The sequence below is a fragment of the Sturnus vulgaris genome, chromosome 10 (genome assembly GCF_052056855.1).
Source record: "Sturnus vulgaris isolate bStuVul1 chromosome 10, bStuVul1.hap1, whole genome shotgun sequence".
In the NCBI taxonomy this organism is placed as follows: domain Eukaryota; kingdom Metazoa; phylum Chordata; class Aves; order Passeriformes; family Sturnidae; genus Sturnus; species Sturnus vulgaris.
In genome coordinates, this window is record NC_142252.1 from 12,869,825 (window position 1) to 12,896,265 (window position 26,441).

General features: G+C 38.2%; 1 protein-coding gene across 4 annotated transcripts; it reads left to right on the forward strand.

Annotated features, from left to right (window-relative positions):
- On the forward strand, positions 1-24,859 carry AGTR1 (angiotensin II receptor type 1). 4 transcript variants are annotated; one of them, XM_088170833.1, is made up of 4 exons: positions 69-131; positions 725-773; positions 4,702-4,819; positions 18,617-24,859. In XM_088170833.1, the coding sequence occupies exon 4, from the start codon at positions 18,670-18,672 to the stop codon at positions 19,747-19,749; it is 1,080 nt and encodes a 359-aa protein (XP_088026959.1). In that variant the 5' UTR covers positions 69-131; positions 725-773; positions 4,702-4,819; positions 18,617-18,669; the 3' UTR covers positions 19,750-24,859. The 4 variants fall into 4 exon arrangements, with proteins under 4 accessions (XP_014747176.1, XP_088026959.1, XP_088026960.1 ...); XM_014891690.2 differs by lacking the exon at positions 725-773 and having other exon boundaries at positions 1-131; XM_088170834.1 differs by lacking the exon at positions 69-131 and having other exon boundaries at positions 336-773.
- The last annotated feature ends 1,582 nt before the right edge of the window (positions 24,860-26,441 follow it).

A 26,441-nucleotide genomic window follows, 5' to 3' on the forward strand; every position in this document is an offset into this window, starting at 1 on the left:
CTCGCTATAAACGGAGGGGCCGCGCACCGAGCGGGAGGAGCGGTGCGGCCGGCACGGAGCGCGCCCGGAGCTCGGCCCGGCCCAGCCCAGCCCAGCTCAGCTCAGCCCAGCTCAGCTCAGCCCGGACCCAGGTAAGCGCATCCCGGCCGGGCACCTTCGGCCAGGGGCAGCCGGAGCATTTGCGAGCGCGGCACAGCCTCCTACTGAATTTATGCTCGGCTTAGACAGAGCTGGCACAGGGAGGCTCGGTCCCGGACGAAGCGCAGCCACTTAATCCCCCGCGTTCTGGCTTGCCCTGCGAGGCCCGCTCCATATAATTTTTTGAGAGGATAAAGTGCCCCACAGACTTCAGCCCTGCCGCGTGTGAGCTCTGAGTCTTGTCCGCAGTTTGAAGCGAAAGCAGGGGCGCCCTTTGGCAGGAGACAAGCGCTCGGAGCAGTAACTCCACCGCACCACCCAGGCTCATCCCAACATCCTGCAGGACGCAGCCCTGTCGCCTTGCTCAGGATCAGATGAGCAATTAAATTTCTATCACTGTGCTAAGCTCACGATAGAAATTAATCAGACACTAAAAGTGACGCTCATGCTTTCTGGGAGTTGTGCAAACAGTTCAGTTTCTCCGTCTGGCAGGCAATGCAACTTCCACCAGTTAGCAGCAAGTATTGATTTAATCAGAATTTTGTAGCATACACTCTCCATAACCAGATTTATCCTTTTTCTACAGAGCAAGAATTGGAGTGACCTACAACCAGAGATTAACTCTAGTTAGTAAAGTAAGAATGGCTCCCTGCCTTTTTTTTTCCGGCCAGCTTCTAAGCTTCTCTTGGACTCACACTTGGACTAGAGTTCTTCAGCAAGTTCAGTTGAAGTCCTGTAATATATTTACTGTTCTTCCTGTCTCCATGCATCAAAACACTTAATGTTACCAGCTACTTACAAGTACATGCCCTGTGTTCATCTAAGTCAGCCGGTCTATCAGTAATTAAGTCAGGTCATGATGTGTACAAGCAGTAAAATTGCAGTATTCAGTTACACCTATTTCTATATTTCTGCAAAACCCCTAGAATTAATGAGATGTAAGGCAATAAGGGACAGCAGGATTCTGCTTAGAGCATGCTACAGTTCGCTGTAAATTTCCATCACTTCCAAAAGCAGCAGAATTCATTGGGATTGTGTTGTGCTGCATAGCATAGGACAAGGTAGTAAATTGGCTCAGTAAAATCACAGATGAAGGTATAAAGAGGGATTTTTTTTTTTTGTATAGGGAAGCCTCTTCTCTTGTCACTTGCATGAAGCCACAGCACTAACATGATTAGATTTTTCTCTGAATAGGAGGTTTAAGTATGGCCTGAAGCAGGTAATTACCATGATGATGTAGAAAGGCTTTTTTAGGTCTGTTTTAGTGTCAGACAAATGTTTCATACTCCTGACAATGGCAGTCCATTTTGCTTGTTGCCACCATAATCTTTTAAATTAAAGGATCTTTCAAAAATATTAAGTGCCTACAAATTCAGCTTTTGCTCATGTATTAAGAGTTTAAAATATATGCCTTTCTAGCAGGAACATGGTATTTCTGCACAATTTTCCTCTCTACAACTTGAATTACATAGCAGAGAAAAGTCGGTTGTGACTATTGTGGACGTCGAAGTTTATGTTGTTGAGCTGAGAAAGCAAAGTGGCCCTGTACAATTAAAAAGAAGTCACATTTCTATTTAAATTTCAATATAGCTGGTTTCATTCTCCCCTTACTTTTGCCACAGTAATAGATGGTAGCAGAGAGTTTTTGCACCGGGGAGAGCAGAAGTGTGCTCATTTTCTATGGTGTAAGGTGTCCTGCCTTCCTGATTTGAAAGAGTATCTTCTTGGGCTGGACAGCATGTACAAACTGCAGATAGAAGTTACTGATCTAAAAGGCTGCAAATACCGACCTGAAGTGTCAGTAGCCACAGGACTACAGAAGTGAGGAGAGTGCTGCCTTAAACTTTCAAATATCACAACTCAACAACCTGCTTTTTACAGTCCTCTTGGAACAAGAAGATGAATGATGGTTGCAATACAACAGATGGTATTTGTGTTTCCTGAATAATATTATCTTTAATTGTATTAAATATTGGAAAATATATTTAATTTCACTCTTGTTGTGCTATAAAAACAGAGGCAGATGCAGAATGTAAACATGGTGATTTATTTATACTTTCTAGAAATGTATGGACTGACATGGAAATAAGTGTCAGAGGTAATGCCCATTTTAAAAAATTCTGTTTTGGATAATGGGCACCAACTGCATTTTTCTACTCCTAAGTTTTCTCCTCTGTGGTAATTTTATCCTCCATGTTTGTTAAAGGAGCATATTTAGGTTGTTCTTTTCTCAGGCACTGCCAATTGTTAAACACAGTAATTAATATGGTAATTTAAAGTTACATAAATTACAAACTCCCTTTACACTGTCCTAGTTAAAACCTTGTTTAAGCAAAGGCTTAATTAGTTTAAACCATTTTAAGCAGTCACAAAATACTCCTCTTTGCTCACTACCGCTCTTTTTTCTCTGGAACTTCTTGTGTTCCAGAAGTTATTAGTGTCTCCAGTCGTATTCATAAGCTCACCTGTAGCTATTGCTGCCCAAATTTTAGGGGTCTTAATCACACTCCAAGAAGCATGCAATTGTTTGAGTGCTTGGCATGTTCTCTGCACCTCAAGTATCCTATTTCTACCTTGATGACTTCCTAAAAAGTCATATTCATCTTGATGTGGATACAGAACATGGATATTTATGCATTATTTTAATCAAATACTACATCTGAGTTACATTACATGGTTAGTCTTGTGCGTTTTTTAAACTGAATTTAATGGTTGTCTTCTAGGAGACTTACCTCAATGAAAGGAAAGATCAACTAAAATTGGATTTGGATATGTTGTATCTAAAGCTGAGCTGCAGAGATGGGTTATCAAGATTCATTGGCCTAAAAATAAATCTGCTTGGGCTTGATATTGAATACATGACAACAAGAGGACAAATGGCCAAGTCAGGAAGGGGGGTGGACAGCAAAGCAAAGTATTGCCCACACCTATTTCTGAAAGGAATGCTGGCAGCACAGCAACCATCATCTCTCTCCAGAAGGAGAAGCACAAACTGAATCCTTTCAGAGCTGCAAGCATGGTGAGATTGGGAGCTCACAGCTGGGAGGACTGGGGGAAGGCACAGCCTGGCCCACAGCAGCCTGCTTGTCCTGTAGCCTCTATTGCCTTTTTAGCTAAATCTCTAGCCTCTGGGTAATCTTGGCTCAGTTTTCAAGTCTTATCTTGTTTACTGCTGCTGTTTGTTCCTCCTGCTCTCAGCTCTACAGCAATTCCATCAGAAACGCAGTGACACAGATCTTGTGTTTTACCATGTGTTCCTCTCAAAAATTAATTAGGAATTTTTCAGTATTCTTGGATGGCAGTTCACATTTTTGGACAGTTACTCCTAAGGGTGAGTGTTTTTAAGAAGTCAGCCTCTGAAGTTCTGGATCAGGTTTGGGAAGGTAAAATGGCAGAATGTTACAAAAAATATTTTTAGAAATCTCATGGAATTCTGAAAACAGAATTTAAAATGTGGATCACTTTTGAAGAGAGAGGGAAATGGAAGGAAAAATTATGACATTCTTTTCATTGTTGTAGCTAGTTTCCACAAATCCAACAGGAATAAAGAGGTTGCTATTGCTGAGCATTGAACCTCGCCTACTTACATGGAATTAACTTTGCATAAAAGTTAAAATTTTTGCATTAAGTACGAGGTGAGTTCAAATGCACTGGAGAGTTTGAGTAGGTGTTGCCCTAATGTTCTCTGTGAGTTTCAAGATGCACAGATCTCATTCATGAAGTTGGAACACTGCAGCCTGAAGAGCAGAAAGGCTCCAGCAGAACTATTTCAGTACAATTGTGGCTGTACTAAGGTTACTAATCACAGTATCATTTTGTCTCTTCCTTCTGATCCCAAACACCTTTGCAGTGAAGAGCATGCCAGTAATCCTTTGCTAATGACAGTATTTCTTTCCATTCCCTTTCCATCAACAAATTTGTCTCTTAAGATCACTTTCAACAATGGACAGTCATTCTACTCAGAGCACTCATTCCATGTTTTGTACCATTTTCTAAAATGCCTTTGCCAACAAAAGAAAAAAAAAAACCTAAAATTGGCAGATGTACCCTAGAGGAATCTTTGTCACTTTGGAACATTTTGAGGAATTTAACAAATTTGACAAACAAGGGAAGTTATGGTACTCATACTTGACATTTTTTTACCTCAGCTGTAACAAACAAAAGAGAGGTTATCTTGACTCTAAGTCCTAACAGCTGTGATTGTTTGAGGCAAAGCACATATGAAATAGAATTGCTGGTCTAATCATTTTTGGTCTTATCTTCAGATAAATGATGGATTATACTAAAATTACTCAGAGCTTTCAAGTGAATTGCAACAAAGTGTAGTAAAATATCATGTTCCAAATGACATGCTGTTAGAATTCTCTGCTGCACCATCATGTGAAAGAACTACAGATTTTGGCCTTTGGCCAGGTGTCTTTTACAATTTTCATTCCATTTGTGTTTTGTTTGATAGCAAAACTGTCCAGGTACTCACTGTATAACAAGGCTAGCTAGAATGCTTGGTTACTATTTGTGGTGTTTATCTCCTTTTATTGTCGCTGAGTAGCCTTTCTCTTGTAGGCACAGACATCGGGTAATAACCGAAGACAGCCTCACAGCAGGGAAGTGAGATCAGATTGGCAGTGCAGCACTGAGTGGCATGATTGAAGACAGGACAAAAAGCAGGCTACAGCAAAAGGTAACTGGCAATATCTAAAGAAACTAATACTGAATTTGGGCAAGGTCAATATTTAGACAGTATTTCACTGCTTGAGGTGAAAGCTATAATTAGGGTTACAGCCAGAACAAAGAACGATTTAACTAAACTCCTAATTTCTGCTAATTCACCTATTCCTTTCTTTACTTCTAGATTATTCAACTTTGAGTTACTGCTAGATCCTTGGCTAGTGGAATCTAATAATCAGTAGATTGAGTTTAGGGACAGAAATAGAAATTAAAATTCAGTAGATTAAGTTTCGGGACAGAAATAAAAATTAAAGTTCAGTGGATTCCTGAATCCACTCCATTTTCTGAAAACAGAGAGGAGACAGTGAAGGAGAGTGCTGTGCCTCAGCATTTCTAGCTCAGAGGGACACATGCAAATAAGTAAAACATTCCAGAAAACCACTGAACAGCTGTGCTTTCATGATGGGGGTCTTACACAAGGAGAAAAATGCAAGAGTTGACTTCTCTAAAAAATGTTCTGTTGGCAGCTGGCCTCCATTTAACTCTGCTTTAGCATCAGCACAGCCTGGCCAGAGCCTTTCCTCGAAGCAGGCAGCACATAATGTACAAAGATGCAGCCTGAGCTTGTTTATTGAGAAACCATTCATGCCCTTCCCAGACTATGTTTATAGGATGTGTTTTGCCTTTTCATCTCTTTCTTTATAAACTGCTATTGGTTTTTATCTTTTCCCCTTTCTCCACTCTTGTTGCCCAAGCCAAGAAGTTTATACAATTTTACTTTCTCCCCTCACCAAGGGGAGTTAGTCTGCTGTCACTAGAGCTGCTCAGGGTTTGTTTTCTCAGTCCTCAGGCTCTCTACTTGATGTACAGCAGTCAGAAATGGAAGGCATGGGGAATCAACATATGTCATCAAACTTGGACTCTAGTTGTGCTATCTTCCGTGTTTTACTCTTGGTTTTGTTACTAGCAGTTTGCCATGATTAGACAACTACAGTTTTTCTCAAATCAGGTAAAAATATTTGTTTTCACATGGGCTTCCCAAAAAACACTTCAAAGAAAAAGGATTCAAAATTATTTTACCTTTAAATACATTCTATGATGTTCTTCCATGTTCTTAAACATGCCATCAAAAAATAAAAGCCATGTCAGTAAAGGACAGTCACATATCCAAGGATTTGCACAGTAATTTTCCTAGCACTAAAGTGAAGCTCATTTAGCATCTCTGGGAAGGCACAGCACTACCCCTTCTGGGCTTCTATGCACTTTTGTTTGCTTGAGAACTGAGACTGCACCTGCTTGAGGATGCACTGATTCACAGTATCATAGATTAGCTCACTCCAGCTGTAACAGCTGCCTTTGTTTTGCTACCTCTGGCTGGTCCTCAGTACCCACAAGGAACATCTCAGGACAGCAAAGAGAGTTCACCAATTAATTTTATTTTCAAAATAGAGCAATAAATTTTACTTTGGGGGGAAAAAACAGGAAACAAGCTGTACAAATTTGGCAGAACATCTATTTTGGGATCATTCTATTAAGTGTGCTGCCTTCCAGACAAAGCACTAAGGATCATAGTAAGTTGTTTTTCCATGGGTGATAATACCTTTCACACTGACATGGATTAAGGTGTCTATGTTTGACCTTTCCTTCTCTTTGATTAACCCCTTAGAAACTCACTAGTTCAATTGACTCATACATTCTCAAATTTTCTTCTAGTCCTCATAATGATCTGCCCTTAACAGGAGTTTTGTGCAACTGAAAGCACAATTGGGCCTCTATGCTTTCAGTGTTATACCTACCAACACTTACAATGATACTAACTTCTCTTGGGCTTAGCTGCATTACCATTTTAAAAGATTTTTTTTGTCTGAATAAACTCTTGTACTTTGCCAGTTACTCATACTGTTTTCTTTCCTTTCTGCCTTTGGTTCCCTTTTTCTGACCCTAATGAGCGATTCATTAAGAAGCCTCCATGCTGATCTTTTGCTTTTAATCTTTTAACTTTTCCCTCCAGGCTGTTCCTAACATTCTCATTTAGGGAAGAAAAGTCTTTTCTGAGGGGTATTGCCGTTGTGTGATATTTTCCCACTGTAAGGATGTCTAAATTAATTATATAATAAGAAAAGTAATCAAGTGTCTCAGCCAGACACAGTGAACCAAATCCTATTACAGATTGCTGAATTACAAGACAAAGCTTCCTCTGAACTTAGGTGTTGAAATCTAACATCAATTTCCTTGCCCAGAAATCCACAATACACTGCTTTTGCTTCTTCAGTAAGACAAACACTATTTTTCAACACGAAGTCAAAAGGAAAAAAGTGTTCACTGCAAGGTTTGCTCTCCTCAAAGCTGTAGCACTGACTGGTGGGAAGTTAGATGGAAATCACTAGCCATGACACTGGAAATGTGGTGATAAAGCTTTCACATTAGCTGGTTTAGTTACCATGACAGACACTTTAATGATACTGCTTTGTCTGTGTTCACACAGAAATGCTGCATCTGCACACATGTTTGTGTTTCAGTTCATGTCTTCATTACTCAAAGCAAAAGATTCTGTTATTTAACTTTAACCACATTGGTGAAAGGTAACAGGAATGGGATTCATTAGAGAGTTTTAGAGAGGGAAAGTCTTTTTAGGTAACAGTATGCAACATGAGCTACTCACAGTCAACTCATCTAATTTCCATTAGAATAGAAAGTAGAACACCTCTGTATAAAGGAAGTCTCTCCATTTGTGGAGCAGAAGTAGAGAATTTTCAGGGTTTCTTATCTCTCCTGCCTTCTGATTAGCCATCATTTCGAATGAAGGTAATTGCTCTGCACAATGCGTTTCTAAAGCTTGTTATGAATTAATTTACATTTGCCTCCTGTATTTGGGGGGGAAGGAGGGGGGTTGGGCGAGGAGTGGGATGTAAAAATAAAAAGCCCATCCTGCAGAAAGGACTGCATATTGAGCCTGTAAAGCTCATAGGTGCATTATGGTCCCAGCCTGGAGATTTTAAGGATTCCTTTTGAGGATTAACATACCAGGTGAGGCTTCAACACACATCAGAATGTTGCCATGCACGTCAAAATGTTACTGATTTGCTTTACAAATTGAAGCAAATCTATGTAAGTTCTCTGGTGACACCTTTCTTACTGTTTTACAGGAAGGTAGAGAAAGGCAGTTCCTTGTACCAGAAAAGTAGAAGTCAAGTTATTTTTCAAAATTTGTTGTTGATCACAGTAGTATCTCAGCTTTAACTAAGAAAAGTTGTTCAGGAGTGTAAATAAACTGCGTAGATAATGTTCATTTTGCCTCTGTGTCTTCTGGCTCAGCAGAAGAGTTACCTGACTCTGGGATAGAGGCAGATGACACTGTGATATCTGAATAAAATTAACTACTAGACAAAACAAGGAAGCCTCTATTTGGTCTAACTGGAAATTCCAAAGTGCTATCACCTCCCATCTTTGTCTACAAAATTATTAGCTGTGTCCCCTACCCTTCTTCCTAGAAACATCCTTGCCTAGAGGGAGCAACAGAAACCTAATTAAAACATTACTTTTGGTATATTTATACTAGTAACACCACCGATTGAGTTGGGTCTTTCACAGTAAAGCTGTAAGACAGAAAAAGAGCAAAGATTGAGAAAAATCCTGTTCTCCCAGAAGCAGGGGATTTGGTTCTTGAGGAAATAGTTGAAGTTTTGGCCTTTCCATTCCATCTTCTGTTGTAATGTCTGGCAGCAATAGAAAAGGTTCTGACAATGATTGTATATTGCTGTGGGCATGTCACTCATGGAGTAAACATTTTATGAAATTATAATTTGTAATTTAGATGTATGAAATACCTTTTTCTGTGAAATTATTAACAACCACTAATATAACCAAGAGTTTAAGCTTACATAAATCTCGCCTGTTTTACCTAGAGGCTGGTAAGCAAGCTCTGCCTTGCAACTGTAGCAGTTCAGGGAAGCGGCCTTTTTCCCTCCCAAAAGGCTGCTCTCCATGTGATAGCTCCCTTCTGCTGGACAAGTGCAACCACTAAGACCAAGATATGGACAATGAAACGAAAAAACTCTTTCAGTGCCAGATGCATCCCTGCTAACATTCCTTCCAGCAAGAACAGGAGTGATCAGAGAGCAGTGATACTCAAAGCAGCACATAAAATGTATTGTATACTCTTATTAAGCTCTACTTGCTTGAAATCACAGTAATATAATATCCTACAAGTTGGGTAGGAAGAGCAGTTACTGCTATTTTTGGCATATTGAAGAAGGGACCCTCAAGGTCCAGGGAATAGGACTGTGTACTTAGGACAGATTCATGGGGGTATGGAATGCCCAGTAAGTCAATTGTGATTTATATATGGTCTGAAAGGAGGTGAGATACCTCATGCCCTGTACCTGATCTCTGCTGTTTGAACTGGCCATGATAAGGTGTGCTCACAGCAGTGCTTTTTATTTCAGTGTGGTTTTTTCTTTCTTGCATTTTTAATATCAGACTGAAGTATAAATCCAGATCAAGGCCAGAATTAACATAAATTCCCTTACTTCTCAGATTAGAGGTGTACACAGCAGAATCTTATAGTGCATTACCTATGGAAGCAGTGGAGAAATTTCAGGTGTGAGGATATGTATCTGGAAGCTACATTTGTGTAGGATATGCCATGCAATGTAATTTAAAAAGCAAACAAAAAAACTTTAAAACCTCTTATTTCATGGAACTAAGCTATCAGAAGAGAAACTTAAAATTCATCAAGTTACTTCACTCGCACTTAACAAACCTGAATTCGATTTCTGTCTTTTATTAAAAACAATCACAGGGGGAACACTATATTTTATATAGGCAATTCCAACTGCAATAAAGGAAATGCATTAATTCATTCATTTACTATCACTCAGAGAAAGTAACCGTGCAGAATGTAACCTTTCACAGCTCAAACTAATCTCATTTTTATTCGTTCTGGGATTGATGGCTTAATTCTGGTTAATTATTGATTCTTTCAGGTACTTCCAAATACCCTAAAGATATTTCATAACCCAGCATCAAATTTGAAGTTATAAACCTGCAGTAAAATATGTATTCATACTAAAATAATACATTGTGCTGCTATTCGAAAAACTTTTCATGTCAGTGCTGAAAACCCTAAAAATTCTAGTCCTACCTTGTTCTGAAATCCCTTTTTTTTTGTCTTTCATTTACTTTCATCTAATGTGCAGTAAATGACATTGTTAGCAGTATGAGGAGATGACATGATCCTGAGAAGCAGACATTAGGTTAGCCAGCTGATTATTGATTATTTTTATCTCCCAAACAGGCACCAATCTTCCTTTTTGGTAAAGCTAATGGCCAGGGCAGAGATGCAAAAAACCGTGCTGGATTGATGATGGTAGTTAATGCACTCATTTCAAAGACTTAATAGGCCAAAGTGTCTTCTGCCTCTTCTAGAGAAAGAGACAATTCTTTACCTTGTGTTAGAAAAGAAGCAGTGACTGCTTCCTGCTATAACAACTAATTTTCATATTTAAAAACTAATTTGAATATAGATTTAATAACCTAAATAAGGAAAAGATATTAATTTCTGTCCAGACAGACCAACCAAGGTGACAGGACACCATGAGATTCCCCTTTCCAACATTATCTTTTCTGAAGCTTAGCATTGTGATGTTTAGTTTCAGAAGTACTGAAATAGAGCTATTAATCCAGAAATATATTTTACTTTGTTTATTTAATTATCTTTCCAGTTTTAAGTTACTGCTTTGGGGATAATTTTATATTCATATCCCTTGAGGTTATATAAATACTGAAGACATATTAAACACCAGAGAGTTTGCAACACATTCATGTGGCCTTGGTCAAAGAAAGAAAACAGAGTGTTCTGATGGATAATTGTGAAAAAAGACACCAGAAAATTAGGTAGAAAAGTCTAAAATATCTGGCGTACAGTGTCAAGCCAAGGACAGCATTGTCTAAAACCACCACCCCACTAATCTTCCACAGGGGATTGAACATGCTGCATGTTGAGAGTGGTTAATCTTTCAGTGTTTTGGAGTCTAGTTCTACATGGGTTGGATCCAAGAATGTTTTCCTTACCCTTAAGAGCAGAGAAAACATAATTACATGTGTATAAGAGAAAAATCAATGCTTACTTTTAAACTTAAATCTAGAGAATCCTAAAAATGAAACCAATAAACTAAAAGAAACCCACAAAGAACCCACAGCTCCAGGCACACTGGAGGTGCAAAAGTCATGCCTAGGAGAGCACTGAACTGCCACAACTTGCTCCCTCCACACCTTTCTTCTTGAGCCCCTCCATAGCCCATGGCTGATTTTACCCCTCCACCTAGGGTTAGGATCACGCCTAGGGTAGGTCAGGCACACTTATGCTCAACTGAAAGGCTTTTGGCTGGCTCTAATGAGTGCCCTGTTGATCTGTCAGTCAACAAATTTTATACAAAAAAACCCCATAATCATTCACTAAACCACTAAGTTCTGGTGAGGTTGAGAAACTCTAGAAAAGTTGAGCAATCCTTTCTTGGCATTAAGTTCTACGAGTAAAATTTTATAGCAGTGTGTACATCAGGGTTTCCCAGATTCTGGGGGAAAACATGAGTTGGGGATTAGTATACTTAGCTTTGTCCAAAGAGCTAAATAGTAGGAAGAGACATTTTCAATGTTCTGTACATTCTGTATGCAATATGAGACTATATTCAAACAATAGTCCAAACTTTCCCTGCTACTGCAGCTGCTCTCATTACAACTGTGACATCATTACACTTTAGACTGCTAAAAAGAGCAGAAAAATTGTCACTTCTTACATTGTGGTATATTACCATTTAAATTCCAAAAAATATACTTGAAAGATTTTATTCATCATTCCACAGCTCCATAAATTAGCATTTAGAAAATTTCACTTATGGCAATTTTTGCCACATCGATTTCTAATATAGTATATATGTGCAAATAATAGATTGTATTTCTTTATTCTTCATTATAAATCTAGCCAACTGCTTGCTGGTTTTCCCTCTCTATATATCACTTCTATTCTCTCTAAATACTCCTATTTTTAGCAGCTGAAAGATATAAACATTGTATGCTTGTACCCAAACATCCCTTAAGTGCACAGAGATACGCTGACACTGTATAACCCACTGGACGTAAATACAGGACAAGATACTGACTAGTCGAACTGATCTGGCACAGGACAGTATAGTTTATGTCATTTTTTTAGTTCTGGTTTGCTCATCTACTATTTTCAATAAAATAAATCTCATTGTGACACTGACAGCTCTTCTGCTCCATCTCAGTTAAAAGCTGTTTGCCCTCACCAGCATTGGGAACTATTTAGGTAAGCACATAATTTGAAACAGAGTAACAGCATCATGCATTGGCACTGTCCAAAGAGGTAATGACAAATCCAAGTACGTTAGTAAAAGCAGGGATTGTTGGTAGCATTAAATATGCTTCTATTTTCAAATTATTAAATTGCTTAAAATTCATAAAATGTACACACAATTTGGATAAGGTTGCGTAAGTTTGAGTTACCTTTCTATTTCTAAAAGTCCCTTAATTTGTAAGTTGCTTAAAAAAAAAAAAAGTTCTGAAGTGTCATTTTCAACAGTAAAAATATATTCCTTCAAAATTGGTTGATATTTGGAAAAAGAGCTGTATGATTAACAACATGCCTAGTTAGATCTAAAACAATTGTAGTTGAATGAATAGGTGTCACTATTTTTCCCTCTGCATTACTAAAGTGAAGTTTCTTTAAAATATTCTTCTTAATTTGGGTCACAGAGAGTTTAAGCTGCATATGTCATTGAAAAAATAAAATATCAGAATCTTATTCTAAGTCTTAAACGTGCAAGAACTGGACTGAAGCTTAGCAGAATCAGGAATGTGCCAGAATACAGGAAATTAAATAGAAGCTGGTAGATGCTAAAATAAAGTGAAAATAGTTACCTCTGCTATACTAAATTTAAATACGTACAGATAGAATGATATATATTTTGCCTTATGTTTTAATCTTAAATAATCTTGAACGAAGGGGATATTTTAAAAAGTGATGGTACTTGAGTATAAAACAGCAAGTCTCTTATTTTAAAATAGGAAATACAGACCTCTAGTGGTCAAAATCTATATTATATGAGTTAAACATCAAAGCAATTTAAATGTCACTGTGCTTAACTGTGTTACTTTCTTTAGCATTTTCCTCCTCCATAATCATGCAAAATCATACTCAGTCCCAATTCTACTGTTCAGACATTCCACAAGCATTGATTTTTCCCAAAGGAAAAAGCCCCTTCATCTATCCTTTTTCACATAAATTTTATGACTGAAACTGAGTAGCTGAAACATGCTTGGGAATTAAAGAGAAAATTAATGAGAGTAGTCCATGAGAACAAACAGAAGATAGATGTTCATTCTTCTCAGAATAAGCTATAAAGCCATCCTACAGAAGGACAGACTCTTTTGAAGTGTGGCAGAGGAAATAAATACAGAGAAGTTCTTACAGAGAAGGTCAGAGTACATAAACAGTTCACATTTGCAAGGTAACAGGAACTGTTCTGCTAGCACAAATAAAGTTATAACCAATTGAGATTTTGACTTTATAGAGAAGCAGATTCTGAAAGGATCACAGGCAGTTTATTTTGCAGCTATATAGAGCCAGCACAAGTGAAGCAGACCAGCTTGAGGTCTTGCAAGGGGAAGGCACAAAGAATCCACATATAGGTTACAGCATTAAAAAGATACATACTTTTAAATAAATAAAGAAAACATCACAAAATTAACAGCAATTTCAACAGACTGGCAGTTGCCTCAGTTGCACAGTTGTTAAAAGAAAATGCAAAGGCCAGTACCAGGTCCTGCAGGTTCTGTTTGTTCTGATATCAGACCAACTCCTGATCCAAAATTGCAGCACAACAGCCAGCTTGACAGCTGCTAACACAGGTCTGCTGAGGTTTGCTTTGTGTTCTTGGTGTTCCTGAGCTGATGTACGGGCAGTGTCTGGTGCTGTACTACCTATCACAGTTCCTTTTCAGTAGTATTTTGATTTACTGGCATTTACCACAAAGTCAGATGCTGACATCTGTGGAAGGTACCAGCAGTGATGACATGTAATGGCACCACAGTTTGAATTATGTACCCTTGTTTGCATTTCTCTTTCCCTTCATCTATAAACTCTGGATTAAAGGTATTTAGGAAAGCCATCAGTGAGAAACATGGACTGTTAGACCTAGCTGAAGAAATAAGAGCTAGGAGAAAGTTAAATCTGTGGCTTCACAATGGTACTGCTGAGGAGCTGCAGGAAAGAAGAGAAGGTGCTGAAGTGCACATGTGAAAGAGAAGCAGCTCTATTCACTAAAGCCATGAGGATAGAAAGGGTTACTCTGTTGGATAGAAAAAGACCCTAAAAGCCTTTGCAATAAAGCATGTATAAGTGTCATTACTTTCTCAGCAGTTAGAATAAATTAGGAAAGGGGGAGATTAAACTCTTAAGATAAAGGAAGGTTTGTGCCACCAGAAAGAAATACAGCTAATATATTGGACATATTGTTCTAAACATTTTTCATTCTCTTTTCTCCCTCTGCAAAAATTTTACATAAAAATAGAATGCAGTATCCTCTTAAGCATGGAACTACCTTCTCATTTGTAAGAAAAGCAAATAACCCAACCACTGTCAGAAGAAGAAAAGTGCACATTACCTAGTGATAAGATGGCTAAGCTGTGGCAGGATTGGTCAGCCTGAGTTTATTTAGTCTTTGTCAAAGCAAATATTAAGTACATTTTTGTTCAAAGTCTGACTTGTGACATCTGCTTACCTATTTTTAGCTGATGAAGTTCTCACAGAAAGCCACAGCCAGTGCTTTCTTATCTTTGAGTAGGCAAAGTGCTGTTTACCTTGCATGAGCCTAGCATTCCTTGTTTCCACAGGCAGTTTAATTAAGGATGCATGTTCACCAAACAGAAGCAATGAATGGAATGGTAAATTATAGATGGTTGAGCAGTCTGAAGCATTTCATTATCAGTGACTTATTGTAATCATTGTAATTAAAAAAGGTCAAACAGGACAGTACCTCAGAACAGGGGCTTTCTGCTCACGAGATAATTTGTTTGAGACTGATGCCTCCACACCATTCACAGCCACAATTCAATCCTGTTAGAAAAAGCTCCTTCTGTATCAGCCTTAAAATGATCCAATTATCATTGTATTAACACAGGTCATTTGAGATGTTTACATGGAATTATCCATGTGCACAACTTCAACAGATGCATTGAACTGGCCAGTGGTTTAACCTGCTTTGTTGAATTCTGGCAGCATAAAGCTGTATCAGACATCTGTTTCTGTAGTACTTTAAAAGAATCTGCAGTTCCTCCTATGTAGAAGTATCTGCTTTGCATGAATGTGTACAGCCATGATCCTGGGACAAGCAGGTGAACTGTGGAAAGTGAGAATAACAGGAAAAACTAAAGGTGCTATGGAAAAGCGATCACTGCCTGTAAGGAATTCACATTTCTGCAGTGGCCCTCTCACTACTCAGCACAGCTGTGGACCCATGCCTTCCAAAAAAATGACCTTCTCCAGTTTTGAAGCATTTCCTAATGCTCTGAAGTTACAATTGTGCTCAAGGAAGCTTATCCACCTGAGGCTAGCTCTGAAACTTTAGAATTTCCAGGAAATTTTAAAATTCCATTTGAGATCAGCAGTGCTTTCCCTAGTGTACTTCATACATACAGTTCCTATGAGGTTCATTCTCACAGCAATATTCAGACTGTTTTCAGATACCCAGATGGCAATCCATATGTGTTTACCCAAGAGCAACCACATTACGTATTTCTGCTTCCTTGTCATTTACTGAAAATATTGATGGATTTATTTTATTTAATGATTGCAATTCCTTAGTATAAATTAAAACTGATAGCATACCAGACACATCATTTGCACAATTCCACTGACTTCAGTGTTACACCAAAACCTTTTAACTCCAGAAGGATTACACAGTCTTACAGAGGTAGATTGAGGTAAAATACTTGACAGAATTCCTGATTTTTCATGGGAATTGTTCTGCCTTTTCTTATTTCCCTAGCACTCCAGAATATGCTCAGGGAATTCAATAACTCAGAGTGACAGACAATTATTCCTAACTAATTATTTTTTATTTTAACACATTTCTGAAAATGTAATAGAATCACTGCTACTCTTTCTTGAAAGAACATATGCTATTAATTAGCATCATCTAAAGCTACTACTGACATGAAACAATACAGGTCACCATATGGGTTGAAAAGGAAAATTGGAAGAAAAACAGCACAACACAACACAGTACACTGAAGGGGTGTTTGAGGGGACCATGGGAAAATTGCCTTGGCAGCTACCATTGCACAGAATCAACCCCACTAGAAGGGAATATTCACCCTCAGCTGCATTTGCCTTAGACACTGAATCTGTCACTCAGTACACATAGAGCCAAATTGTACCAGGATCTGGTTAATCTTGTCACTGAGAAAGGTCTTGCCCAGCCTTAATTGAGCCTGATCCACGTTACTGCCAGTCACAGGTGATCTCCTGAGCACAAACTTCACTATGGACTCTTACTGCAAAGTTCTGGGCTGTAATTTTAGTGGATATATAAGGGAGCAAAGAACAAGTGACCACACAGCACCAGCCTGTAGCTGAGACAGGGCAAATGTTGCCAGACCTTGATGTCACAGAACATATCAGTTACTGTCAAAGTTACTTTCATAACCAAGGGATGAGATAAAAGGATTTATCTTGAAATCTTTTATTGTGGTTTCCCTGTCCCAGGGATAGGCTGACCTTCCACAGAGCCAAACATCTTGTATTTGAGATTTGGCACAGTTTGAAAGCCAGGTTTTGCTCAGGATGTCCTAGAGTGCCGCATGTGATCAGAATGGTGAACCTTTCTTTATTTGCTTGATTTTTTAATTCCTTAAACATGGCAAAAATAGCTGATGTCATTTTGAGACATCCATACCAACTGAAGCAACAAGACTAATCCACAGCACGAATTGAAGAGACTGGGAAGTGTTCCATGGCACATCTTAACAAAGTGTCTATTAGTTGCATTTTACTAGATATTCTAAACTTGATAGAGTTATCAAGAACCTTAATCTTGACATTACCCTGCTTGCTTTGTAGAAAGGAATCAGGTTATTAATGCAAACATGAGCTAAGATAGAGAAATAATACATCTTCAAAATGCTAAGAGCCAAATGGTGACCTTGTTCACAAGATGCTGCCTGCAACTCATATTCTGGGTCCAGTTCCTGGCTCCTTCAGACTTCCTGTGTGGGCTTGGCTGAAACAAATCTGTACCTCACTTCCGTATTAAAAACACAATCATTTATAAATTTAAAAAGATTTGTCTTCCAACGAGAGCAAGTCAAACACTAAACTCAGTGGCATTCCGCACTTAAAAGGAATATCAGTGCTGAACCACTCAAATAACGAGCAGCCACATCTGTGACAACATAGCTCGTGTGGCTGTAATGATGGGCATCTCTGCTTTCTGAACGCATCTGTACTGCCCAGGGTCTTAGGGTGGGTCTTACATTTATAAAGGGTTTGGGGTTTGCTTTGTTTTGCTTTTGAAGCCAAAGTATTTCAGTTAAACTTTGTTTTAAGCAGTACAAGTTGGGTTTGGCTCATAGCAGTCAGAATCCTGCAAACAGCAATAAACAGTAATCTGCAATAATAACTATCAATTCTTTTTATTTTTTTTTCTTTTCAAACATCCATTATTTTTCGGGGAAGAGTGTCTGTTTTTAGAGTCTGGAAAGTAATGAGTATCAGAGTCATACTGTATTACCTGCTTTCTAAAGTAATCAGTCATTAATAAAGAAATTATTCTTGCAGAACACACAGGCCCTGGCAAACCAAACAGGTGCCCTTTAAAGGAGTAAAGGAGTTTTCTTACCCTTGCTAAACACTTAATATGATCCAGAAATACAACTTCAGCTCTTGGATACATACATTTTGTCAGCAACTGAAAAAGGAATACGTTCCCACTGGCACCCTTCTTAAACTCTTTGTACAGTTATTAATGTGCAACAGATCAGGACATGTCTGAATTTTCACAGATCCTTTTCCCCTCACTAGTAGTTAAATACCATAGTTCCAAGCCAGATGGAGAGCTAAGTAGCCTCTGAATATTTAAGGTATTTTCTGTACAACAGAACCAAAAATAGGTTCTGTGTTTTCATCTTTCTCTGTGATGTAAAAATTTTCTCAAAGAATTAAGTTCAATGTATAGAAGAAAAATTCTGGTGATTAATCTTAGACATACAAGTACCTAACCTAAAGTCACTTATTTTCTTAATTCATTGCAGTTTGTATTTACATACTTAATTAGAATTCAGAATGCTTAACTTTAGTTTCTGAGATATCTGAATAACTTAGCTCATTAAATATGTCACCTATTTATGGAAAGAAAATAATCTAAAGATCCTTCTGAATTTATAGTAATCTGCTATTTTCAGTCTCTCTTATTTTTGACTTGTGTTCACTAACCAGTATTATTTTAAATTGGAACTTTGTTAATTGAAAGAGGTTTTTAGACTTCATTTATGTTAAAAAGAATCTATAAATGTTCAGCCAACTCCTAACATTCTTACTTCTGTTTTACTCTGCAAAGTCTGTATTAAAATAGGAATTGGTTGATAAAACACTTGAAGATGGCTTATTTTAAAATTCAAAGACACTGACACATTATGTTCGACTTGACAAAAAAAAACTTGACATTCAGTTGAGAATTGTTAAAAATTAAATCCCTATCACAAATATGGTTTTCTTCCTCTTTTCCCCTCCTAGGTGTGAGCTTCATATTTTCTCCCATAAAGAAGCTTACAGCTGAAGAGTTCAAGATGATTCCTAACTACTCTACTGAGGAAACCGTTAAAAGAATCCACGTGGACTGTCCTGTTTCAGGAAGGCACAGCTATATCTACATTATGGTTCCGACCGTTTACAGCATCATCTTCATCATAGGCATATTTGGGAACAGCCTGGTCGTTATTGTCATTTACTGCTACATGAAGTTGAAAACAGTAGCCAGCATCTTCCTTCTCAACCTGGCCCTGGCTGACTTGTGTTTTCTCATAACTCTGCCCCTCTGGGCAGCCTACACGGCCATGGAGTACCAGTGGCCTTTTGGCAACTGCTTGTGCAAGTTGGCCTCGGCGGGGATCAGTTTCAACCTGTACGCCAGCGTGTTCCTGCTCACCTGCCTGAGCATCGACCGCTACCTGGCCATCGTGCACCCGGTGCAGTCGCGGGTCCGCCGGACCATGTTTGTAGCCCGAGTCACCTGCATCGCCATCTGGCTCCTGGCCGGCGTGGCCAGCTTGCCCGTCATCATTCACCGCAACATATTCTTCGCTGAGAATTTGAACATGACAGTCTGTGGGTTTCGCTATGAAAGCAATAACACAACCCTGCGGGTCGGGTTGGGTTTATCCAAAAATTTGCTGGGCTTTTTAATTCCTTTTCTGATCATATTAACAAGCTACACCTTAATTTGGAAGACTCTGAAGAAGGCATATCAGATTCAAAAAAATAAGACTAGAAATGATGACATTTTTAAGATGATTGTGGCAATTGTATTTTTCTTTTTCTTTTCGTGGATTCCTCATCAAGTGTTCACTTTTCTGGACGTGTTGATTCAATTACATGTAATAACAGATTGCAAAATCACCGATATTGTGGATACAGCTATGCCTTTCACCATTTGTATCGCTTACTTTAACAACTGCCTGAATCCCTTTTTTTATGTATTTTTTGGAAAAAACTTTAAAAAATACTTCCTTCAGCTGATAAAATACATCCCACCGAACGTCAGCACACATCCAAGCCTAACAACCAAAATGAGCTCCCTCTCCTACAGGCCACCTGAAAACATCCGCTTGCACACTAAAAAGACTGCTGGGCCTTTTGACACCAATTGAGGCGTTTAGCAAAGTTCTTCTTTTGAACAACCTTGTGTGCGAAGCAGCAAGATCAACAAGATTCATCTGCGGTCCTGAACATCACAGCTCATTACAGCAACACTGGATCTCCTCAGAGAAATCATACTGTAAAGAGTCAGCAGTGAACTTTCATCTTACATTGCAAAGAGGACTGCTTCGTTTTCATTTTGTTTTTCTTTACTGAAAGCGGCGTTAAGTGTTGGACAGGTGTGTCAGAGTTCCTGCCACATCCCACCGTTTGCTTGGAGCTACAAAAGAAGGGGAGAGAAAACTCCTAACTTAAGTTCATAAGTGTTTCAAAAGGAAAAGCTTGTATAAATGACATGAAATACAAAGAATCTGACTTGCATATATGTGAGCTATTCTGTTGAAGGAGTGGAGCTTTGTTTCTTGTTTTGTTGGGTTTTTTTTAATTACATAAATGTCCTATAATCATATTTATAATATATTTTCAAATATATGCTATATATAGAAGCCCAGTTTTAAACTCAAATGGAAATTTAAGGTCCTTGAAATTTGTCTTATTCTGATTTATGCTACTTTTTTTTTAATGGCAATTTTTTCATAATAATATATGCAATAAAATGCAGACTTATTTATTAAATATAGAATAAATATATTTTTAGATTTATATTCCTACTCATACATTTCAAACATTGCTTCAGAAATGTACATTTATATCCCAGTGGGTATTTTTATAGCAGTTAAAAAAAATAACTCTATATATGCACACAGAAATGGGGTTCACTCAGCCTTTCCTCATTGTAAGCCACCCTGAAGTTTGAAGAATGCTACAGACAGGAGTTGACTCTAAACTCTGTGTGACTAAAAGTAAATTTCTGTATTTGAAAACAACAGTTCTGGGAAAGAGGTGATCAGAAAACTTCAAACTATTTTTCTGTTATAACTAGGGCACTTAGTGGGAGAAGTTACCAACTAATCCAATCCACTTAGTTTTTCAAATTCCTGCACGTTTAGTAAACTCCTACTGATAAGCAAAAGCGTGACAATGCTTATATATCAATTCAACTAATAATACTTTTAGTCCCGTCACAAAAGATCCAAGACCAAACTTTACTCTTGGCTTTTGCAGAATTTCTCTCCATTTGTATAAACTTATGCCCAGGCTATTTGCTCCCTGTAAAACATTTTTTTATTTATATGGAACAAATTCAGATTTATACTAGCATAAATCAGAACTAAACTCTGGCTCAAACTCAATACAAATAAAGAGGAAAGGTGATAAGCACTGTCGGAAGTTTCCATCGATGATATCCTCATATGTGTCCTTTTTACCACAAATACTGAGCTCCAGATAATATTTATGCTTGATTCACACCCATTTATTGTCCTTAAAGATAAATGAGTTCATAAGTACTTTCTGACATTACAAAACTTAAGAAAAAAATCCAAAACTTTACACGTATCATGTAGAAAATTACATACCCCTTAAGAATTTGCAGTATTTATAATCTTCAAAATCATATGTGTAACGTGGCTTTGTCTCAAGTAGTGAGTGGTTGTATTATTCATATTTTCTGATGCTCAAAATCAAAACACAGCAAAACAGTTATTTCTGTAGTTTAATGCTTTCTAAGCAAAAACTGAGATTACAACCAGGTCTAGAAATCTTCCAGCTTTTTCATTCACTTATACTAAGGAAAGTTTTTTTTCCGTTTTGCCTTTGTTCTTCAGCTGCAAAAATGGGAACAATGTGTCTACTTAAATATATTGCAAGGCACTGTCATTAGTCACACCTTTCTAAAGCTGTATGTTTAAAAAAAAGCTCCTTCATTAAATCTTTAAGTTAATTTAATTGCAAGCTAGTATCTCAACATTTGAAGCCTGGACATCATTTAACAACATATTTAAAGTGTTATACTGAATACTTTTTATTTAGCTTATATCCTTACATGTGAGACAGCCATTTGCTTAAATTGACTATGGCAATAATCCCGTGCATTACAAATAGCACCCAGAACAGGACCAGTGCTCCAGCACTCTGTAAGCTGACAAAGGACTGGCAGAGATTGCCATATTTCAGTATATTTTGTTCATGGACACGTATGTACATGCTGAGCAGCATCAGGAGCTTCCCCTGGCAGGAGCATCTCTGTCCAGCTATAATTCTGTGTGCTGTGCTTGCCACCTGCTGGATGCAGCCACAAATTTGCTTTACATCTCACTTCCCTGCCACCTGAAGGATCTGAAGATCCTCACCTGTGGCAAAACTCTTGTATGAATAAAACATAAACTTGTCCATCTGGGAGGCCAGTAACTTCCTTGGCAGGGTCTAAGCAACCATTTCCTCATCAGCTACTCATCCCTTTGGTCACTGAAACCCAGTGTCCCCAATGACCACAATAGGGAGCTCATTGGCAAAACATTGATTGCATTACTACAAGAGCCATCTCAAAGAGAAGACATAGAAATCAAACCCATTTGTTACTGAACTTGATCATTTCATGCCAGTTCCTGCCGTTTTAAGAGGCTGTGTATCCTAAGCTACTGGTGCTATCTGCACCTGCCTGTGCCATGTGAAAAAGCAGGAGCATGCACATTCAGCTGTTACTGGAGGAAAGGTAGGAAGGGATTGCACCTGGTGTGTTCTGAGGGCAGCACTGACCTTGACTCGATAGGCAAAGAAAGCAGAGGGGAAAGCTTTCCTAAATAAAGCAGAGAAATTTTCATTCTCCTAAGGAGTAAGAAAATAATCATCAGCTGCGAAATATGCTAGCTCCTTAAAAGAAAAAAAAATCAGCAAATTAGCAGATACTGAAAAGAATCTAGAGATAAAACTCCAGCAAACTCTAATCGGGTAGTAGCAGAAAGTGAACTTTTTGGAGCACAGAGTGTCTGTGTACAGCCAGGTGCTGCAGTTTCACCACAGCCCAAACTGACAGCGAAGGGAAGAGCCCACAGGACAGACACCCACACCTCTTCCATCGTGCATCTGCCACCAAGGCAGGTGCTGAGCCTTACACTCCCCTGTGGGCTGGAGGTCTGTGTGGGGCAGGCAGAGCACAGGTGAGGCAGAGGGGACTGTCTGGCCTTTGCTGGGGACCCTTAGCTGTGGGGCACGTAAGGAGATGGACAGAATATTCTTTGGTGCAAGGACCTCCCCAGTGCCAACAAAGGAGGGAGTAAGATTTGGCTCTGTATGATTTTGCCATCTTTGGGTTGAGCCCTCTTAATATCAAAGGCTGTATAGATTTTTAGGAACAAACTCCCACTACCTTAAAGAACACAAAGTAAATTCATATGCAATATCATCCAGTTATTTTTAAGAGGAGTATCCATGGTGCTTTTCATTTCTGGAATGACTAAAGTAAAATACTACAAACTCTTAGTCTGTCCTTGTACTCTCCTGTTGTGAGGAACCCAAGTCAGTGCTAATGGGAACAGCATATAACCCTAAATACAGGCATTACAGCCCCTGTTCCACCACAATTTTATTTATTTGAATGAACACCTTTTTTTTTTCTGCTGAATAATTACTAAATCACATATTTGATGTACATGCATAATATTTCTATTTATTGTGCAATAGTACTTCATATGACTCATGTTTTGTGCTCCCTACTTTCTTGCCCATTGTATGCCTATCCTAAATCATACTGTATAATCTACACTGGTTAGCCCAAATTCCAACAAAACCATTACAGATACAGTGGGGATTAATCTGGCTTCTTGGCCTAACAATTCCCTCGTGTCTACATTGTAATCAAGAGGTTGCAGAGTAAGCACAAGACCAAAAGTCCTTTACCAGCATTACTGTTTAGATGATAGTTTCCATTGTCTATTTGAAACTGTGACAGCAGCAGAGAATACGGTGGGTTTTCTAGGTTTGGTTTAGTTTTGCATTAATATCTTCAGCAAAGGTTTATTTTGATAAACCTGACCTCCTTTTTAAGTACAGGTATTTAAAGCACAGGTATTCCCAGGGATATATTTGCCACTGAAAGGAAGAACAAATCCGTGGGAGAGGGTGGTTGAAGGCCTAAGATTCAGGGACTTGCTGAACTTGGAATATTAAGTGTTAAATGTAAATATTTAGTTTTAGTTTTGCAACAGACTGGGGGGAAAACCACACGCACACAAAAAGAATAAATCTTTCAGCTTAGTAAAATCTTCCAGAAAGTTTTGAGAGACTCTAAGTCTCTTAATAACATCCTGCTCAGTTTGGAACATGTCAAACCATTCCTGCACCGCTCACAAGGTCAGGGCACCAGCCCTGCTCTTCTGCATTGCTTTACAGGCTTGGCCAGACCGTCATGCCACCAGCTCGTGCAAAGTGAGGGCTGTTCTATCAATCACTGAGTGCACCTCAAACACGACCTCCCAGCCAAGGCTGAACTAACAAATCCTCAATGCTACAGCCCAGCTGTCAAGCTCAGTGTCACCAGCGAGCTCTGCAGAGGTGACAGGACACTCGAGGGATGGGACAGATCAGATCATGTCTGAGAACAGCACTGTGTGATCTTCTTAGTGGACTAGTGCCATGGGCTCCAGCTTTGTAGTTGGCAAGTTAGGTAACAAAAGCTAGGTATTACTTTCTTTTCAATATTTTTGTGCAGTTGTAATTTATGGCTTGTGGCTTGAATGTTAAATATTTTCTATTTTAATAGAGATAGTTTTATATTGTAGAGGTTTACCTTGATTATATAACAACTTTTGTTGTCTGAAATATTACCAAAAACATACAAGTCATCAATAAATGTCTTTGTGAAAGTCACCTCCACTTCTGTGTTAAGCACCCACAGCAGAGAGATCTGTTTCTGTGTTGTTGCAAGTACTATACTGTTATCTGTATAACCACAGATATATATTTTTTATATATATCTTGTTAATATCATCCTTAAAGTATTTCTGTGTAATGCTGTAACATTTTGTACCACTATTCCTTATTACTTTTAACCCGTATCCTAACCCAGCTCTCCCTTCAATCTTTGAGATGTACAGTTTGTGTCTGCGATTCATATTGGGGAGGATACCCAGCTAGCTCCAAAATCACATGTAGAACAGCAGTTCAATAATTCATTTCTGTATCCCAGAACAGACTAAGCTAATAAAGTTTACTTGGAGTGGAGAAGAAGCAAATTGCCGATTTTCCTACATACAGGTTGGAGTTTGAAACCAAATTTAGGCTTAACCTTTTAGAAACTAAATTTAATTTTAGGTACAGATTTATTTAGAATACTGTGTTAAATACAGAATCACATTACATTGTGGATAATGACTTTGAACAGCCAGACTCAGGCTGCCTGTAGCTGAATATTCAGTGTAAATATATCCACTTAGAATATAAGCAGTGCCACTGCATTACACTGCATTGTGGCTGCAGTGGAAACAGCATCAGGCTCCAGTATAATAAGAAAAGACTGGGGAGGGGAGGAGGGGTTGACAGTGAAAGGAATGGTAGATTGGATTTTGGCATTTCCAATTCGTATGAAAATAAAATAGAATTTAGTCTTGCATATCCCTAGTAAACCCCACTTCATACTGTGTCTTACAGTGTCATATACTGGAAAAAAAGTGAAAAACAGTTAAAGGTTGGGTCTGAAATTGTTATAACTTATCTACTGCATAACATTTTCCATGTATATTAGTTATTCTTCAGCTTTGTGTATTGGCAGCTTTACATACTGTTGGTGGTGTTAGGCTACAATTAAGCAAAGGCCCTGGGGCAGGAGGACAGGCAAACACATACCTTGGAGCTTTATCATGAGGTAATCAGAGGTGAAGAATTGTTAGAATATGGTGGAAAGCAAAGACAGTTGCTGAACAAATATAAAATTGTAAAGATAATTAACCCTTGCATTAAATGAAACCTTTTAAATATTTTTTTTTAAACTAAAGTCAGCAAAATAATTAAAAATAATAACGCAGAAAGAACAGAAAATGCTGAAAGAGAATTTCAATTCCACTTAGAATTCCAGAGAATTTCGAGCATCTCCAACTCATGTTTTCAAGCAAATGCAAACCTGGCCATTTCTGTGAAATTGAATGAATAAACAGAAAAGTTGAAGTTAACAGATGTGTGTAAGATACTAGCAGCCACTTTGCTACTATTGACTTTTCTTTCAGAAAAAAAAAGTTGAATTATGCACTTGAAATCCATCAGATAATTATATGCCCAGGAAAGGGAAAGAACATACTGCCTATGGGCTTAGATGAGTTTTGAATGCCTAACCTGAATGCTCCTCCTGCTTAGCTTAGCCTGAATCCTCCTTGTGCTTAGTTTATCACATGGTACACAACTACACCAAAAAAAACCCCAAAACAAACAAACAAACAAACAAAAAAAACCCACAAAAACAAAAACAACACCCAAAAAAACCCCAAAAAACCACAAGTACCACAAAAAACCCCAAAACAACTAAAGCAGAAGACAAAATAGAAAAAATTTAATTTTGTAAAAATATGTATTACAGTAGTGCTATGCATATTTAATTTTTAAATCACCTATAAAACACTAAAGGATCTCAAATAACTTTGTTTTAACAAGTTTCTATTCATTTAAGTAATTTTTAGGCTTTTATAAGAATTATGTTTTGCACTGGAAAAAATCTCCAACCATGAGAAGCAAGATTTTAGACCCAAAGCCCTCTTTGTGTACAGCAGCACCTATACAGTGAGTATGGGTATGATTTGCAGGATGACTTTCAAAG

What these genes read in the sequence shown, in the direction of transcription:
- AGTR1 (XM_014891690.2), top strand. Translation starts at nt 18,670, where the DNA reads ATGATTCCTAACTACTCTACTGAGGAAACCGTTAAAAGAATCCACGTG.